Here is an 18404-nt window from a genome sequence, read left to right as displayed (position 1 = left end):
CGGGCCTCCCGGTGAGGGACGAAGCCTCTGCGCCGACACCGGCGCGCAGAGCCGCCTCCTGAGGCAGACCGGCGCCCACGGACGGCTCTGGGGGGCGGGAACGTGGCGTGCCTCGGTTCCCCCATGCCAGGGCCCAGCTCCCAGCGCGGTGCGGCGGGAGCCGGGTGTGGGCCCTTCCCTCTCGATCGGCGATGAGGGCCGGCCGCCGAGCCAGCGAACTCACCTCGCTGCAGGGCTCGCCACACGCCGCAGGCGCTCGCGATCCGCTCTCCGTCACGGGGGTGTGAAGCACCAACCCCCCGCAGTTGACCCAAAACCAGCGTCAGCAACAGCACGGAGGCGGCCTTGGCTCTGCCCCGGGAGCACCGCAGAGGTAACGCCCGTCCTCAAGGTGCAGCGCTCGTGTAAGACCCCGAGACATCACAGCTGTGTGTGGCCACAATGCGTCTGATGCTCTAAAATATCATCCTTTCCCCTCCAATTCATAAGGCAGTTGAGGAAGTGTAATTTCAGAGGATGACAGAAAGAGATTCATGGCCAGAAATAACTTATTTCAAATGTTGGATAGAAAATACACACACAGTGCACACAACTAACATGTTCATTTAAAACCATGAACACATCCAAGTTAAGGACCAGTGGAAGAGACAGAAGTATAATGGTCATTAGACACACGTTTTCAGGACTGCACTATTCTAACACTGGTTGAAATATTCCTTTATGGGGAAAAAGCCTTCCATTTTCTTAAAAGTAAAAATAAGTATAAAAACCTTTCTAATTTACAGGAAGTATTTTTTACACAGCCAACATCAAAACATGAGGAGTATTTAAATGCTAACCAGACACAACGTATAAAGACCTTCTAAATGAGTAGACACAATAGGTTTAATTTTAGCAGTTCTTTAATGGTGTCAAATAGGAACCCATCTATTCTTGCATCTTTTCGATTGTTTCTTCCTTGTATTTGCCCTTCTCCTTGCCAACCTGGCGAGATTTTGCTTTACGCTCCAAGATCTTTTTGCGGTCTTTGTCCAGTTTTAGCCTAGTGATCACCACCTAGAGAAAGGACAACAAATTTAGTCTCTCTTCAGTGTTGGAAGTACAGCAGCCTGACAGAACTGTGGTAACATAGCACAGCCCAAGAAGACCAGCTGTGGCACACAAGTATTATTTCCACAGACTATCTCATTTGGTTTGAGTAGAACCAAGGTACTGAATTCCCTCTCTATTTCACAATTTTCCCAGGTGCACTTAGGGATCATAGTATATGGACAGTTGCTTTTATGCACAGCCAAGAACACCTGCACAAACTGAAAAGCAACCAAATTTCTATTTACTGCATAACAATTACTTCAAAGTAAATCCTATTTCCACTATGCTACTCAAACATAATGGACACTACATCCATCTGATGTATATGTATAGCAAACAGCTGATCCCACCACCACAAAGGCACCTAACGGATCACTATTTTAATTTCTCCATGTTTGAAACAATATTACCTACATTTTGCAACACCAGAAAACTGTGCTGCTGCCATTATTGTGTCATTGCTGTACCTCTGGCTGAACTACAGGCAACAGCAGAAGTTTACACACCATAGTGACTCACAGGAAGACATTTTAAAGAACACATCTGCTGTTGAACAGCTGCAAAGAGGCCAGGCAATTATCAAGTATTACCAACAGGGACACATAAAAGGTAGATTGCTCAGGCCATCAGCCACCCTAGCCTTAATGATACTTCTAACAAAGCAGCAGCAAACTAAAGCTCTAATTTTCAGCTCCTCGCAGCCTTCAGTGCTGTTTGTGCCCCCTAAAACTGGCAAAGTTATACATGTGTTGGTATTACTGAAAGGAGTACTTTAAAAATACAACTGACAATCAAATCCCAGAAAAACCACATAGGCTGCACCAGGGCTGCACACTCTTCAGTTCCATTGTGCATTTAGGTCTCTAACTGTAATTAATTCCTACCTCTTTACCTCTGCCTCCACCCCACTGCAAGTTTGCAACTAACAAAACATTCCTCTGTTCCTTTTCCACTAATAGCCAGAATCTTTATGCAAGGCTTTATCAAGTTCCGTTTCCCAATTAGAGAAAACTGTCACAGAAATAAAGGACCAGCACAAAATTCAGCTTCTTTCACTGCAATTCACCACACAAGCAGTACGTACCCTGCCTCCATCACAATGTCACCTTGTCCATCAAATGTTATTACTGCACACAAGCCATTATGTTGTTTTGGAGTAATTCTGCTCTCCCTCTGCTGAACATGCCAACCATTTAGAGCAGAAAACCTGCTACAACTGGATTTCTTCCACAAACACTTCAGTATGTGTGCCCACATGGCAAGGCTGAAGCAGACTAATTTTATCTGCTGCGAACCAGGTTTTGGCTAGTTGTTCTGTTTAGTTTGAAATGTTTCCCTATTATGATCTAAACAGGCTTTGCCTGGTTTTCATGAACTCTAAACACTGTAAAACTGCAGGCTAAAGCCAGATTTAGAAGAACTTGTAGCCCACAAGAACAAATCGTGATTCTGAGCATCTCCCTCAACATTTCTAAGATCTCCTTCACCAGTGCAAATGCCACCATAGCAAAGGTGAAGGGCTGTTTTAAATGATCTGGTTTGTGCTTTACGAACGTCAGGCTCTTAAAAGAAGTATTTAAGCAAGACTCTAATATCTCTAGCAGCTTCTCCACCAAATCAGACCTAGAAACATCAAGGAGTTCTTGGTTTCAATTCACTTCTCTACCATCAGTACACTAACATTTCCTTGTTTATTACCCCACCAATACCATAGTATCTCAATCTATTATTCCATGTGCCATAATGAGGTTCTACTCATGCCAGCAGCAGTGTCTTCGTCTGCCAACAAGGTCTGCTCGTGCATTTCAGACCTCACTTCTTGCACTGTACCTTGCTGGGATGGATCCCCACGTGGACAGTTGTGCCATTAGCCTTCTCACGCTGAACACGTTCAATGTAGATGACATATTTTTTTCTGTACACCTGGACCACCTTGCCAATCTGCTGTCCTTTGTAGTGTCCCCGGACAACCTAAACACAAACATAAGCAGCATGTTGTCTCATACTTCAAAACCACCCCTTAAACAATTACCTGACCTTAAGAAACACTATCTAATTATCACAACAGAAACCCAGAACTGCACAGGTTGAACTCCCAATTCTGCTTTTGTATAAAGGTGCCACAAAGACATCAATTACTGGACAAGTTCAGCAATCACTAAACCAGAAAATACAATGGGTCAGAACCATAGCTCTCCCTCATTTTCCCTGTGGTAAACTCTAATAAAGGAACTTTATCTTTTCAACCAGAGGGCTAACAGTCAAATTCAACAGGTTTTCATCTTAGCTGTTCACCTATCACTGTGTTTTTATAAAAAAGCCACTTAAATTGGATTAATTTCTAAACTGATCTTTCAAATATCACAGGCAGCAAATAGTCTATAAAAAAAACAATTCTCGTTTGTATTTTACTTCTGAAAGCCTTTAAGCCAGCATGATAACGCATGTAACCAAAGCGCAGTAAAGCTGCCAGCACACTTGTGTTCCTTGTCACTGATGTGATCTCAAGAAACACTCCACAATAGGCCAAGTCTATGACTACCTTAACCTGTATTATTTCTGCAAGACTCACGGCAAAGCTCCAGCATCAATCTGAGTTTGTCTAGCCTTTCCCTTTTGCACAGGCTATACGTGAAAACTAAAACACAGACAGAAGTTCACGTGTGACAGTACCACTTAAGAGACAGACAGCGCAGCTACCTGGACTTCATCATCCTTTCGAATGGGCATAGAGCGGACATTGTATTTCTGCCGCAACTCCTTGGAAAGTGGGGAGGACATTATTTTTCTTCGAATGTGAGAAGGTGCATTGAAGTGTCGTTTGCGGTTTTTGCTGCGGTCTGAGGTCACAAATGGATTGAACTTCATTTTGGCTGCATAAAGAAAAACAAAAGTTTGAGACACTTTTAACTTATACATGCTATTCTTTATAATCTACCCACAGGAAGTACGCTAAGACATAAAACAGCTATTGCAACTACTTTTAATCCTACCCCCAGTTAATATATCCTTGCAAACTGTACTTTTAAATAAGATTTAAGCCTCCTCCCTGATTGACAATGACCCTGTGATTGACAGATGTGCTACACATGCACATCAGACCTTTCTAATACAAAGCTTGCTGTTCCCAGGACACCTGGCTGGCTAGTCTTAATTTTGCACTGTAGTACGCACCACCTTCATTTATAAATGTATATTCTGGACACACAGAGAGAGGGAACTCATCCTGATCAGGTATCTCCAATAAAGCACACCACCAGACTGGTGCATATAACAGACCTGTAAATCTAAGATATTTTTGGCCTTCCCTAAATCGTAACAACTGCACTATAGGATTGTGTGTTATGACACAACTCATCCTGACAAAGGCACGTCCATTAAAGGCTGCTTTTACTCAACTCCGCAACTTTAAAGCGCTCTGCACCTGTCCCTCCTGCGCAGGCCGTGCTGTGCATGGCAGCCCGCCCGCTGCCCGAGCCGCAGGAACCCAGTAACCCAGTGTCAAAGAACAAACCGAGGAGCATGAGGTGTGCCCGGGGCCCAAGCTCCCGCGGCGCACCCGCAGGCCTGCCCCGCCGGACATCCCCGCAGCCACGCTGCAATGCCGGGCTCCTGTACAGCCTCTGCCCGGGACGCGAACGCAGTGCCGCGGCCGCAGCGCCCGGGCCAGGGCCGCTCACCTCCCCGGGCACCGAGCAGGGCCCAGGCCGCACCGCCCCCCAGCTCCGAGCGGCGGCCGGGCCCCTCCCCGCCGCACTCCCGCCCCCCCGCAGGCCCCGCCGGGTACGCCGCGGGAGCTCCGCGGCCAGTAGGGAGCCGCACCGCGCAGGATGGCGGCGGATGCGACAGGCCGGACCGCGCCGCCCTTACCCCGCTGCTGCCGCCGCCACGCTCGCCCGGAAAGAGAAACACCATCCGCTTCCGCTTCCGCGAGCGGCCGCCGGGAACTCGCGAGACCCTGCGCGCGGCGCTGGGGCCACCCGCGCCCCCTGGCGGGCGGCGGGCACAGGTGCAGGGTGGTGGGCGCTGTGCCGCCCTGCCCGGGGCCGTGCGCCCAGCCCGGGGCCGTGCCCAGCAGCCCCGTCCCCGCTCGGCGCCGAGCCAGGGGCGGCAGCTCCGGCCCGGCCCCGCGCCCGCGGCCCGGCGCCTCCCCCCACAACCCAGCGCACCCGCGGCAGCTGCTCGCGCTTCAGGCAGCGCTGGTGCCGTTACGCTTTTCCAAGACACACAGGAATTTATTCCCAAGGAAAATTCCCGGCGGCAGAACGCGTTATTGGTAGAAACCAACCCGTCCGTCGGGTGAGCAGCAGTACAGACACCTGATGGCACTGTGGTTTATACAGAGGCGGGAGAAGTTTCCAGACTGCGGGAGCTGTGGCAGGCTGAGGGTGACCTACCGCCCTACCAGGGGATGACCCGCTGCCCTACCTGGTGCCGCTGCTCCCCATTACGCACCACGAGGGCCCTTCGGCTCCATCCCACCGGGCAGCCCAAGCACCAGCCTGCACCGAGGGTGCTGGAAGCAGGCGGCATCTCTCCCTGCACGCAGATGCTGTGCAGCAGACACCAACGCTAGCAAGCGATAGCGGAACTTAAAAGGAATTGGTTTCTTAATAAATTGCAGATGCACACAGTGCCCACGTTCACTGTGTTGTAACCCTTTACTATTAATCTTTTCTAATTGCCTCAGACACTTATTTCTAAATCATCAGTGAAACAAGGCCACCAGGAAATTAAAGGGGTGGGGGGCAGGGAACAAAACCCAGGTTATTTTCTATACCAAGCAGCACAGTGACTAAAGCTGGACCCAGCAAGTTCTAGGCACGGTCCACTCACCTCTCATTAAAAAAAGGGAGGTTGGGACACTTGGTGCTGTTGAAAACCCAGCACTGAATGTCCAGACATGACTCAGTGCCGATTACAAAAGAGCCTCGTGTTAACTTTCTACACAGTGACCTGGCTTACAGTGATTTCATTGTGTGATAACGCTTAGTTCACTGAAATAATAATTAAAAACAAAAGGAAAAAGCCCTTTTAGATTGATTTTGCAATAGTAGTAGTGCAACAAGAAGCCAATCAAAACACATGAGAATTTTATTTTTAATTATAGAACTAAAAAGGCTAATATTTTATTAACATAAGGTTGCAAATTAAAAGAGAAATGCCAGAACTCTTTCATAATCTCCACGGTAAAAATGCTAAAGACTTGTGCTTTAAACATCGCCGTAACATACTACAGGACTGCGTTCTCCCTCCCCTGGTCCTCTCTCCCTTCTTCCAAGGACTATTGTGAAATACCTCATTGACATACCTCAAACGGCTATTCTAAAGCAGATACTCATCACAATCATTTTCAGCCCAAACAGTTTGTCTATCACACGTAAAAAACAACTTTAAATGAGAAATATTCAGAAATTAACTACAGACATTACCATCTACACTGCAGATTTCACTTTTTACAGAGCAGTAGTTGAATGCAAGTATTTGATAAATCCGATAAAAACATTCACAAATGCCTACCTTCCGATTTTTTCTTACCCCATTTCCATTTTTTTTCCTTAAAAAAATAATCTTCAGCAGTCCACATACTGCTCAGAATACACCTAAGCACAGCTTTCTCTAGAGCTAAAAATGTTAACTCCACCATTGCAAAGCAGACTATGCCACAAATTCTCACTGTATGATGGCGTGTAGCTTTAGAGGGACTTACTTAAACTGGAATATATACAAGTTCTAAATTTTTTACTTCCTACAGGGATGTCTTTCTTGGAAAACCACAAATACTTCTGTCAAACTGCTGACTTGAAAGAGCAAAGTCAGGAATGTGGATGAACACCTACAATCAATAGCTTTCCTTCTGCTACGGCTTGAAATTATTTTTGTTTGCAATGACGTTTAAAAGCATAACTAAGCTCATTTTGTCTCTAGACAAAATGTTAGAAAATAAAAGTGAAATCTAATGAGACACATATGCATGGGGCAGGACTGCTATCACAGTAACTACCTCACTTTCACATTTGGAGAGATGAAGAGCAGATTCTTCTGTAAACACATGATGCAGCATCATTACACGACCCAAGCCACCATGTCTGAAGGACAAGCTCACCACAGCTCACGGCAGACCCAGAAGGTAGCCTTGGCTTGGCAGTACTCAAAGGCTTAGGCTTGGTTTAGAGAGATAAGGTGCGGACTGTTTCCTCAGCAGAGTTTTGCCAGAACTTGAGTACAATTTGGTTTCCACATCTAGCAAAAAAAATGTGATTTATTAGGTTACTGCAGTCGGCATTTTGGCAGAGAGAGCAGGCACACTGAAGTATGCATTTGTTATTTCCAAAAAAAGCCAAACAATTTCACTGGTCTGGTTTAGAGAACTGGCCTGGACTGCCCTGAAGGCAGTGTTTCATTCAGACAGAGGATAGGGAGAAGGGCAGAAATAACACGTCAGGGGACACAAGGAATCTGCAGCCAGCTTTGCTTGTTTGTGTTGAAGAAACTGTACCAGGGAAGAAATTTAGGAAAACTAACAGTACAGTCCACTGCACTACAAAGATCTTCTCTTGCACAGCTCAGGAGAGGGATGCACTGCTAAGATACTAAAAATTACATCCCTGTAATCCACTGGGTTTCACAAGCTGTGAGCAAAGACTCAACAAACTCAAGAGGAAAAACTAGGACATGTTTGCTGTAAGCTTCAGCTGGTCATAGTGGATTAGATTAGAGGAAATCCTCCAGCCAGCAAGAGAAGCAACTGCAATGGAAAATCCTGGCTCCTACCGGGCAGCCGCCGCTGCCATCCAGTGGGTACCGCTTGTGGGGACACACGGACGCACACACCGAAATGAAGACAAGCATCTCATTTTTCAAGTTGATTTTTGTAAATGGAAAAAAAAATATGTATAAAATCTATCCATACATTAACAGATACAGGAAGTTACACAATCCAGTTTACACCTAAAGTAATAGCAATCAGTCCATAATATGAAGAGGGAAAAATTCCAATGCTGTACTTTGTCCGAAGTCACTACAGGGCAGAGGATGGCAGGGGAAGGGTGGCTGGCTGCTTCTTTTTGGTGTGCGGATAAAACTGGCTACCTTCCCTACTTCCAAAGTAAAGAGACAATTTCAACAGACATGTATTAGGAATACTTACTTTTGAAATGCATCTGACTCTAGAATTAACACTGAATATTCAAAGATTCGTATTATTACAGTATTAACGTTTGGATACTTTTGCCTCCAGGAAAGGGCAGTGGGCAGTAGATATTATCCAAGAGAAATCCTGCACCTGTCAGAATTTACAGCATTGATTGAGTTAAAGATTTTTATTTTAGGACTTTCATCCATCCTGGAACGCTTAAAATCTGTGTATCCTCAGCTCAGACATTTACAAAGCATGCAGAGACTGTTACTACTCAAGGAACATTTAGGAGGCTACGGAAAATGTGCTGGTGGGTATTGGTCTAATTTTAGTGAACTCATGTCTACCATTACATGCAAGCCACCTGGCAGTAGTTTTCCCCTCATGCCTCCGTTTATTGGAGGCCCCAGAAGACAAGGCTTGAATGAATGGGCATGGAAGCTCAGGTACCATTTTAAGGAATAAAACAAAACAACTACTAGCAGGGGCCAGCCTCTGGGAATGTCTGGCCTGCTACTGGTGTACCTGTGGGTGAACGTGTCAGTCTGGGGCTCAGAAAAGATGCCTGACAATTTTAAAGGAAAAGGGAGGCACCTTAAACCCTGAAAAGACAGACATCCCGTGTTTGACAGGTGTATTCAATATACACACACAAAGCAAGACAGTAAGCTGTGCTCATCCACCCAGAAGACTGCACCATTTTCCTGAACACACAGAATATACAACCCCTTTTCAAAATAACAATAATAATAATAAAGCAGAAGTGCAGAATCCAGACTGTTGGGTGGTCTTTGTGTTTAAAAAACATAAGAAAGAATAAAAGCTAATGCTGTAAAGACAACTATTCCCTTTCAAAGCAAAGGCCACATAAAACTGTGTTGCTCAGTTTGGTTTTTACTTCATGCCACCTGTAAACACAAGACTGGATATTCAGTTTCTGGGAAGAAATGAAACCACTTTTACATCCAAAGTAAAAAAAAGGCCCTCCACTGCCTGGATCACAGATTACCCAGGAAAAGGTAGCTGGGGGAAGGCTTCCTCTTCTCATTTGCTCATTTCATTAGGAAGGTCATACCTGAACAAAAGAGCTTTCAATAAAAGCACAAAACATTTCTTGATGTTATTTCTGCCCTCTGTCTCTAAAGTTTGCTACGGGGACTAACACTTCCCATTTCTCACCAACAGATACATCTCTTTTTGGCACCACAGGTGGAATTTCTTCCTAATGTATAGTTTTACCTTATACAAAAGTCGATTGTCTAACCATGCAAATCCAACAGAATTCCAAAAAGTGCCACAAGACAGCTCAGCTCTTTGCAATCTACTACCTAGCTCGTACACTGCCACAGGAACCTCCCAGAGAACACTCTCATCCTTACTTTGATCTGGCAGTATACTTCATATATGGCATTTCAACCTCTCTGTCTGGGGGGAGAGAATCGAAATCCACACCCTGATTCCATTGATTTTTCACTCTCAGAGCTCTGAGATGCATGGAGATTTCCTTGATTTGTTGAAGACTTCTTCACTGAACAGCCTGATTAGAGAAAAACTTACTGATTCAATCAAATAGAAAATAAAGACAAAAACAGGTAGTGGTAGATTTCTCAATCTTTGCTCCTGTCCTTGGAGACTAGGGTAGAGTTTCACCCCTACTGCATTTTCCCCAGCTGGATCTTCTTCCAGGCCTCTGATGCTGTGAAAATGCAGGAGTCGAGGATCCCAGCTACAGTAAATGTTCCTCCAATGATGGCACATATCTGAAACATACAGAGAGAGGAAACAGTGTCAGTGATGAGGGAAAACTTTACACAGCTTGAAACCGAGAGGAAAGATGTTATTGCCTACTGCTAGGGTATTTTTTGGAAGCATTGTAAGAACTGGGTAACAGTACTGGGGACGTAATTACATGACAGTAATTCAGGAAAACCATTCCTTACAGTGGAATAACTTAGTGCTATCCTGAACTCATCATAGCCTGAGCTAATCATAAATCCCAGCTCTACGAGCCTACAGCATGAATGCCGTTCCTTTCTGGGGTAAACTCCACGTAACAAAGTTTTCTAGAAGTTCTGTGTTGCTCATATCTTCCTGCTACTGTCTTCTACTCTAAATACCACGGCCTTGTAGTCTTTTCCCTGTTTCACAAGACACAGCATTTGCAAGCAGGCAAAAGACACTTACATAGCATGTGAAGGACAGTGACTAACAGAAACCTAGCTACCAGTGACACCTACAGCTAAGTCTGTCTAACACTTTCCATTACAAGGGCTGCTTACAAAAGCACTGCCAACTTAACTCTTTGTGGGCCCGAGTTTTCCATGCAAGATGTCTCGGGCTGAATTATTTAAACACCAGTAAAAACACGTAATCATTTTCAAGAACAGAATTAGGGAAAAAATTAATCTCCTGATTAGCATAACAGCCTACTTCAGTTCTCAAGTGCTAGAAAAACACACCAGTATTCTGACATGTCAAACCAAAGGCACTTGGGCTTGGAGCACCCACAATCAGAGGGCACCGGTTATGGACTTGCAACACAGTGGTTCAGTTCCCTTATCTATGAAATGGGGACAACGCCAAACTTTCCTTCCAGGGAAATTGCAAAGGAAAATGCATTTGAAGGGCTCAATGCCATGACAATAGCCATCTCAGAGTCCTTGTGGAAACATACGGCTTATACTCAGGACTGAGTTAATACAAACCACCTACTAGTAACAAGGCATCAGTCAAACACCATCGGGTGGGAAGAAACACTGCTCACAGGGTGCCACCCCAGCCCTCACACTGCACAAGGCAGGGTTCACATGGAAAGTATGATACACAATATTGTAATGTAGTAACGTTTAACAGCCAAGTTATAATTACACAGGACCTGGCGTTTCCTAACTCCCACATTTTTTACTTCATAACTGTGATGCTCTTTTAATTTGGTCTTTTACATTGCATAGGATTAGGTGGCTGTGAGAATAAGAGACACCAGGTCAGTGCGAAGGGGACAAGATACAGAGCTTATCTCCTAACAAGGGCCTGCCTAGGACAAGGGGAATTTTGCTGTGAGCTACAAGCCAAGAGAAAGGAACCCCAAAATCAGTAAGCCAATGTAGCAGGGCATCAGGGAAATACAATACAACTGACACAGAAGGCAACCAGTGCCACACTAGACCTACCATGCCACGTCTCTTCTCCCACACAGCTTTATGCCCCATGGGCAAAGTTACAGACAAAACAGTAACATAACAGCAGCAGCAGCAGCATTCAGCTCGGCAGGGAGTTAGCAGCAGCAATGGAACAAACAGTTCGTAAATGGCAGCAAGAAATAAGGCACTCATTTACATACATATTTATAACTGGGATATAGGATTTAGTGAGCTTGGTGAAATGAGGAGCTGCAGTCAACATGGATTTTGCAGGACAGTTGACATTCCAGCAGATAAAGGCTTCAAAAACCAGAGCACCAGCCCGAGGCAGTTAGTATTTCTAGGGGACAAGTCCAGCTCCTGCCCCTTGTGCCCCCCTCCTTGCTATCCCTCGGGGCATGACGCAGGATGACTTTTCAGGGAAAATGACCGCAATGGGGTTGGGTTATTTCAGTCCACAGAAGCTCAGCTGACAGGAGATGTTCACCACAAACAACAGAAAAACCATCCAACACTAAGATTCTGCATCATATGGTAGGAAAATCTGATTTCAGTGCAGCAGCGCAAGGTGGTGGGGAATAGAAAAAAATATATATTCATCCGCACAGCTCTGTACTGCTGAGTGTTTATGAGTCACACACACCTGGCATTCGCTTGCAGCCTGCCTCCCAGCACGCACACAGCCCTTTTGTTTCCTTGTGACAAAAAAAAAAAAGAGCAGCACCGGGGTTGGTCTCTAGGTCAGCACAGAAGCTGCACCACCGTGTTTCTTTATCATCGAGTTCTAATATGTACGGAGTGTTGCTCCTTAGCAGCACTGAAGGAAGTCAGGCATCATGTGCTTCGTTACATTTAATGGAGTTTGATACTGGGAACAATCTGTGTTTGGCTCCGTGAGGTTACAGTTCGACTCAGGCCCAGCCATTAGAGAAGGAAGGGAAAGAAATACAGAAGTGTAATAACTACAGCAGTGACGGACCATGCAACGTGGGGTACGCACAAGGGTTCTGAACAGAAAGAGTTATAAGGCAGTGGCTGGGATGCAGGCTGAAGTTTAAGGGGAAACATGAGCGGATATGGAGGAGGCAAGGCTGCAAGCAAAATGACAGAAGGGCAAGTGTCAGATATGTGACTGTGGACCTCTGGGATGTCTTTAAAATCTGAAAATTGCTTTTAACGACAGAGGGAACCAGTAGGACCCCTAGGTAATTCCTAGTAAGATAAGTTGCAGAATCCCACCCAGAGATTTCTGGCTGACCTGCAGCACGTCTCATAGAACAACACTGTCTTGGTTTTAAAAACACCATGGGTTTTTCATACCTGTGTATCACAAACATTGATTTTATGATTCCTGTCGGTAACAGGACCCATGGCCAAAATAATTCTCCCTGCAACCATTCCTCCTGCCTCAATTATTTCCAGTTTAATTTTTTTCACACTTACAGGGCAGATGAGTCCTCCCATTATCGGGAGGGGGGGGGGGGGCGGAAATTAGAGAAGTCTATTCTTTTCTTTGCATTTTGAATGCTTCAGCAGAAATTTTGCTTGTTTTCTGCCTGCTCTCCCCTCACAGCCCCTAGCTGACCTCACAATAAAACCTTCTTTCAACTTGGCCACTTACAGGAACTTGTAAATTTTAAGCAGCAAAACTTTCCCCCTTCCACCATACATCCTCAACCACAAGGCCATGAATGGCTTCTGTCTATGGGGAGATGCCTTGATTTTACGCAGTACAGTTTAACGGGCAAAACCTACTGTGTTTACCACTATATGCCAGGTGTCTGTGGTTAACCCCAGGATCCACAGAAAATTCACAGTATGGTGGCAGTGGCAGCGTGGACGCACAAGCAATACAAAATCTTATTTGGTACTGAAGTTATTGAAGCACGATATGTAAAGTAAAATCGATGCTAAACCAATGCCTTTTGTCCTGCACAGGAAGCATCTCTCACATGGTACAGAAAATTAGGTTAATTCTTCATACCACAAAACCCCCAGGAGCAGACACGGGTTAGAGTTGGTCTGCTGGGAAGACAGAAGACCTGGGAACACCGCTATGGTGCTACAATGCTGCTCTTAGCAGTGCTGAAGTTTTTTTGGGACAAACTCATTATGAACAAAGGGCATCAGATAGCCTTCCCAGCAGCACGTTCTCTGCTCAACAGCCAAGACCCCTCTCTCATCTCATCTCTCCACATGGGATTATCCCTCCACCGTGTATCCTTCCCTCCAATGTTGACGCTGTTTCCCTCTTAAAGTCTCTTTCAAGCCCACAGGATCCTCTGTCATCCCTGTGAGATATTTAAATTTACTGAAAGCCACGCTGGTGCCCCAGTAAACAATCTGCTCACTAAAAGAAGTTGCAGGTGATCCTCTCTACCCCAGAGCCCCTCTTGTGGTTTTTAAATAAAGCAGCTGCTGCTCAGAAAAAGCTGATGCTTTCCATGGCCAGCCCCGTTCAGCAATGACTCGAGATGGCCCAGTACAATCTCCACTTGGACCTCAGCCCAGTGCTGATCATCACTAACTGGTCTCCAGAGCAACCGTGATGCAAAAGGCCGCGCTAGAGATACAGGAAGGGACTAAAGCAGTGGAAAGGACAATGGAACAGATCATGTCATCAAAATGGGGCAAGGAAACCTAGGACAAAAGGTGCTTTGATCCTCTGCAGCGCTGCTCCCTCCCAGAACCTTTTCAATGTCACCCTGAACGCTGTAAAGCTTTACGTGTAGCCATACACATACACAGCCAAGGCTGCCCTGCTGTGCAACATTCCCAGCCTAACAGAGCAGGAGCAGGACATCTCTATCAGGGCCAGATGGTCCAGACTGACAGCCACAATACAGCACCTGCAACGAGGATCTGCCTCTAAGTCAGCCAGGTCTGACAAGGGTCTGGCACACCAGTCTGACATACTGACTAACAGCTACTGCAGGCAGCCGTGTCATCCACGTGTCTCCATAGGAAGGATGTTCAATTGGAATGGCCCCAGGTGAGCTGCTTGAGACTACAGCCATGTGTAAGAGCAAACAAAAGAGACAAAAATCAATTGTAAGCCTCTTCTAAAGCAGTCTAGCAGCCAGCATGTGCCTGTCTACCTTTACAGACAGGATGGGACAAAACTCTGGCTGGTGCCATCTCAAATTCAAAAGGTCATTGTGACAACCAGTGAGGAAAGCCTCTCCTGTGGACTCCTCCTGTGAACTCTGAAGCACAGTATCAAATTCAACAAAGATGCTATTTATATGCATACAATAGCGTATCAGCAGTAAATCAATGCTAGCAACGGACATGACAAAAAATTAACGCCAGCTATCAATCATTTCCAAACACAGTTTCCTGTTAAAAACACCTCCACACCCTCACCCCCAACAGGATGCATACAACACCTATGATAGCATATTGATAGGGTAAGAAGTAGAGGCAGTATGAGATGCCAAGTCATAAAATGCTGATATGTTTGACCTTTTTTAGGACTATGTTTTGAAACCAAACAGACATGCTAAGAAGAAAAGGTCTTAAACCAAACCACAGCATTTCGATTTTGCTTCAAGTCCCTTGCTCTCAGTATTTGTGTATCCTAGTGATCACATGCATTACTAAAGTTAAGGGAACTTGATGTTTATCAGAAACTGCAAAATCAAAATCTTTTAAGTGCAGCACAGGCACACTGTTTATGTTACTTCCAATGAAAAACATTCAAGCAGTTTAAAAATCAAAATCTGAGGTCTTCATTCCAGCCAATTTATCAACGGCTTCACATTCCACCATGCCTTACTGGCACAGCAGATTGCAGCTTAAATTTTAAGCCAACTCCCTGAGGACACGTTTTTTAAAGTTCTGGAAGATCTTTAAATAGCTCTTTGCCTAACGAGCAGTTTGGACAGTACAACTTTGTTATAGATGGTAAGATCAGTACTGCAGGATCTTACCTGGGTAGATCAAAACATAACTCTTCAGGAAAACACCTCTGGAATTTGATAATGCAGCTCTTCTCCACTTCTACCCAAGAGTAAATGTCTGGAAGTGGTATACCCATATTAAGCCAAGCAGCAGCACTGAGTAAAACAACTGCCTTGTATTCTCTGCAAGTTAGATCTCATCATTAGAGAGATGGTTTACTGCAGCACGCTTTACTGCATACCACATTTGCTTCACTTCCAAGTTTCTGACACGCTGCAATACTGCCCATCCTGCCTACACAGAGTTCAGCACTTCTAGAATAGGATCATTTTCTTTCTTCGTGTGCCTAGCTATTAAATCAAGTTGTCAGCGCACAGGGCTCACCAGTTACCTCACTCACACTTCAGTACAACCGTGGTGATGTACTGCTTTATTTCATTCATGTCACAATGCTCTGAAGCCGAAACTCAATTCTTCTGGAGAAGAAAGGCTCAGAAGAGAAATGAAAGGCAGGCATGAGAAAGGAGAATTAGAGGTTTAGAGTAACTCACCGATGTGATAAACCTGTACAAAGGCTGTCGTCTCTCTGTGTATTTGACTGTGATGGGGCTCAAATCGTAACGAAACCAGATAGCTGGGATAATGCGGCCAGTGTGACTGTAGGCTACGTACTCCTAGAAAAAAAAGTGGGGGAAAAATGGCAGAAAACGTGAGCAATCTCATTCCAGATAGAGTGTCTGGAGTAAAACTCCGTCTGTGGATCTGGCCCTTATTCCACTGTTCTGTACTAACGACTGGACTGAAAGAAGCAAGCAATTCCTGTATGACTGCCCACCCTCATCCTTATCAAGTAGGAAAATAAGTTCTTTACGGTCTGATGATGATATAGCTGGGAACAGAGCGTGATGGTGCTTATTCTCATCTTCATTCAAAGTTACAGAAGTAAACAGAAAGGCTGTCATTGATTTCTCGAGCTTAGATCTGTTCTATTTAAATACAAGCAGTGTCTTAAGTGGTTGCAGGTAAAGTTTTTTGTACTGTCAGTATGTAAATCAGATACTAGGATATTCATCAAACAGAATTTAGTTTGCAAGAACCTGAAAATCCCTTCTCACCCCTGCACTCAGAATAGCAAGCAGCAGCTCCTGTCTGTAAGGCCCCCTTCGTATTGGGGCCAATAGTGTGAGCGCTTTGCCCACGCAGTATGAATTGAGCCACGTTTAAAAATCATGCTGAAAGTCAAAATGAAACTGTATACAGACAAACATTGGCAAAGGTTCAAAAAATATTCCAAGCTGGCTTGGGAGAGACAGCTTCACAGACTGCCAGTGATAATCTCCTTTAATCCATTTCTTTAATAACAGGTTACAGTGCAATCAACCAGCCACAGGACAACACCCCGACAAGACATACCGCAGTGTCAGTGTAGAACAGATACTAACCTCAACTTCCTATCAAAAGTCACATCTTTTTGAGCTAATATTTTGCCTGTACTCTCAGTGGAAATAGGTATCCATTTTCAAGGTTCAGGACATTTATCTTGGCAGACTGAAGAAAAATCAAAGAATAGCAAGCTGGGGACTCAGCAATCCCATGTGAGCCATCAGCACCGGCATGGCACACACTGCCTCTTTACCCAGCTGCTCTTCCCTTCCTTACCCCTGTGACATGCCTACCAACTCAGATGACCTCTTCTGTTTCAATTCTCCTTCACGCAGAGGCAAAGACAACCTCCAACATTTCAGAAAGATGAAGGAAGGACAAGCAATAGGTGACCCACGAGCATGATACAAAAAAGATAATTTTACCCTTTGTGAGCTCACAGGGAGCAAGTGATACAGCATCTATCTCCTTCATTAATGTCATATAAATCCCAAATTTCCCTGTATTTAGATTTTTCCCCATGGATGACAAGAGAAGCAGAATGCAGCTGAAGTCTCTAGTCATAGTATTTTCAGGGCTCTTACTGCAGAAGTTCTGCAGCACATCTTGGGACAGTGGTATCTGGGGAAGAGTGGAAACAGAGGGCCTAGGAGGTCAAAGGGGAGAGCAGACAGGCAGTCTGTACTTAAGACACTATTCGTCTTTCCATACTAGTCAATCTACGTCAGACTATTCCAATGGCTTCTGCTTTCTGTTTCCCACCAATGAGTATAGGAGTCAAGGACTAAAGCACAGATAAAGAGATTATTTTTTTTAAAGAGAAGAAATTGCAGAGGCAGCACTGTTTCTCTGCACTTCAGTTTTGATAGAACTGACCTCATTTTTTCCTTTTTCTCCCCTTTTCCCCACCAGCGATCCTGCCCTGATGAGTCAGTCTTGGCTGAACGCCCCAATTTACAACCATGCTCACAGAAGTGTCAAAAGCTCCTGCTGTCTGTTTTCCAAATTACTTTCAGAACTTGCGTCGCAAAGGTCTTATCAGAACAACAGTTGTGACATTAAGCAGAACAAATACATTGTAATCTGAACAGAGGGAGACATCCAAATCACTGGGACGCACTGTACAAGCAAGCCCAAAAGTCACTAGACAGGAATGTTAATCTGAGAACTAGGCCATGACAGTGCATGCCTGATTCTCAGTTATGGCAAACTAGCAGTAATTAGATATTATAAACAGATTCTGGACTTTTGTTTAGCACCTGAATGGCAAATCATTTTAAATTGAAAGAGACTTTTTACCTTAAAAAGTAAATAGGGTCTGGGTTTTTTGTTTGGTTGGGTTTTTTTTTGTTTTTTGGTTGTTTTTTTTTTTTTTTTTTTAAAGTTCAATACATTATATTATTAACATACAAGTATCTTCACAGTTATTATAACTTTATAATTCTTAAATTAATTTACAATAACTATCATAATCCACTACAAAGTAGGCACTTTGAAACGGTCAGCCAGTACATATTTGCTGCTGCAGGTTCAGTGGCTTAATATCCAAAAATCAACATTTGTAAAAAGCTAAAAACTCTGCTAACTTATTTTTCTGATACATCCATCATAATTGAGACTGTTTTATTAGTAAAACCAGGTGTAAGTGCAGTTTTGTATGTTCAGCTGGACTGCAGTTTCCATGCAGACGGAGCCTGACACAAATCACAAAGAGTCCCCGCAGCATGTAAAATCCTTCCATACGACTT

The 18404-nt window shown here is 44.6% G+C and overlaps 2 protein-coding genes across 2 annotated transcripts in view; both read right to left on the bottom strand.

The window, feature by feature from the left end:
* Window positions 1–884: 884 nt before the first annotated feature.
* RPL26L1 (ribosomal protein L26 like 1) lies at window positions 885–5109 on the bottom strand. The gene is made up of 4 exons (XM_055813119.1): window positions 4963–5109; window positions 3793–3965; window positions 2923–3063; window positions 885–1056 (listed from the first exon to the last, which is right to left on the bottom strand). The coding sequence occupies exons 2-4, from the start codon at window positions 3958–3960 to the stop codon at window positions 928–930; spliced, it is 438 nt and encodes a 145-aa protein (XP_055669094.1). The 5' UTR covers window positions 3961–3965; window positions 4963–5109; the 3' UTR covers window positions 885–927.
* Window positions 5110–6163: 1054 nt separating this feature from the next.
* ERGIC1 (endoplasmic reticulum-golgi intermediate compartment 1) overlaps window positions 6164–18404 on the bottom strand; it is a 59901-nt gene continuing 47660 nt past the window's right edge. Inside the window, exons 9-10 of the mRNA XM_055813120.1 lie at window positions 15825–15947; window positions 6164–9990 (exon numbers count right to left, since the gene is read on the bottom strand). Coding sequence (XP_055669095.1) covers window positions 9883–9990; window positions 15825–15947 — 231 coding nt within the window. The 3' untranslated portion in view covers window positions 6164–9882. The remainder of the gene's footprint in view (window positions 9991–15824; window positions 15948–18404) is intronic.

The sequence above is a fragment of the Falco peregrinus genome, chromosome 8 (genome assembly GCF_023634155.1).
Source record: "Falco peregrinus isolate bFalPer1 chromosome 8, bFalPer1.pri, whole genome shotgun sequence".
In the NCBI taxonomy this organism is placed as follows: domain Eukaryota; kingdom Metazoa; phylum Chordata; class Aves; order Falconiformes; family Falconidae; genus Falco; species Falco peregrinus.
Note: the sequence above shows the minus strand (reverse complement) of the source record. Positions and strands in the feature narration are given on the sequence as shown.

Coding starts and splice junctions, on each gene's coding strand:
- RPL26L1 (XM_055813119.1), bottom strand. CDS start 3,960: ATGAAGTTCAATCCATTTGTGACCTCAGACCGCAGCAAAAACCGCAAA. Junction 3,064..3,792: donor GAAAGGATGATGAAGTCCAG/GTAGCTGCGCTG, acceptor GTTTGTGTTTAG/GTTGTCCGGGGACACTACAA. Junction 1,057..2,922: donor TGGGGATCCATCCCAGCAAG/GTACAGTGCAAG, acceptor TCCTTTCTCTAG/GTGGTGATCACTAGGCTAAA.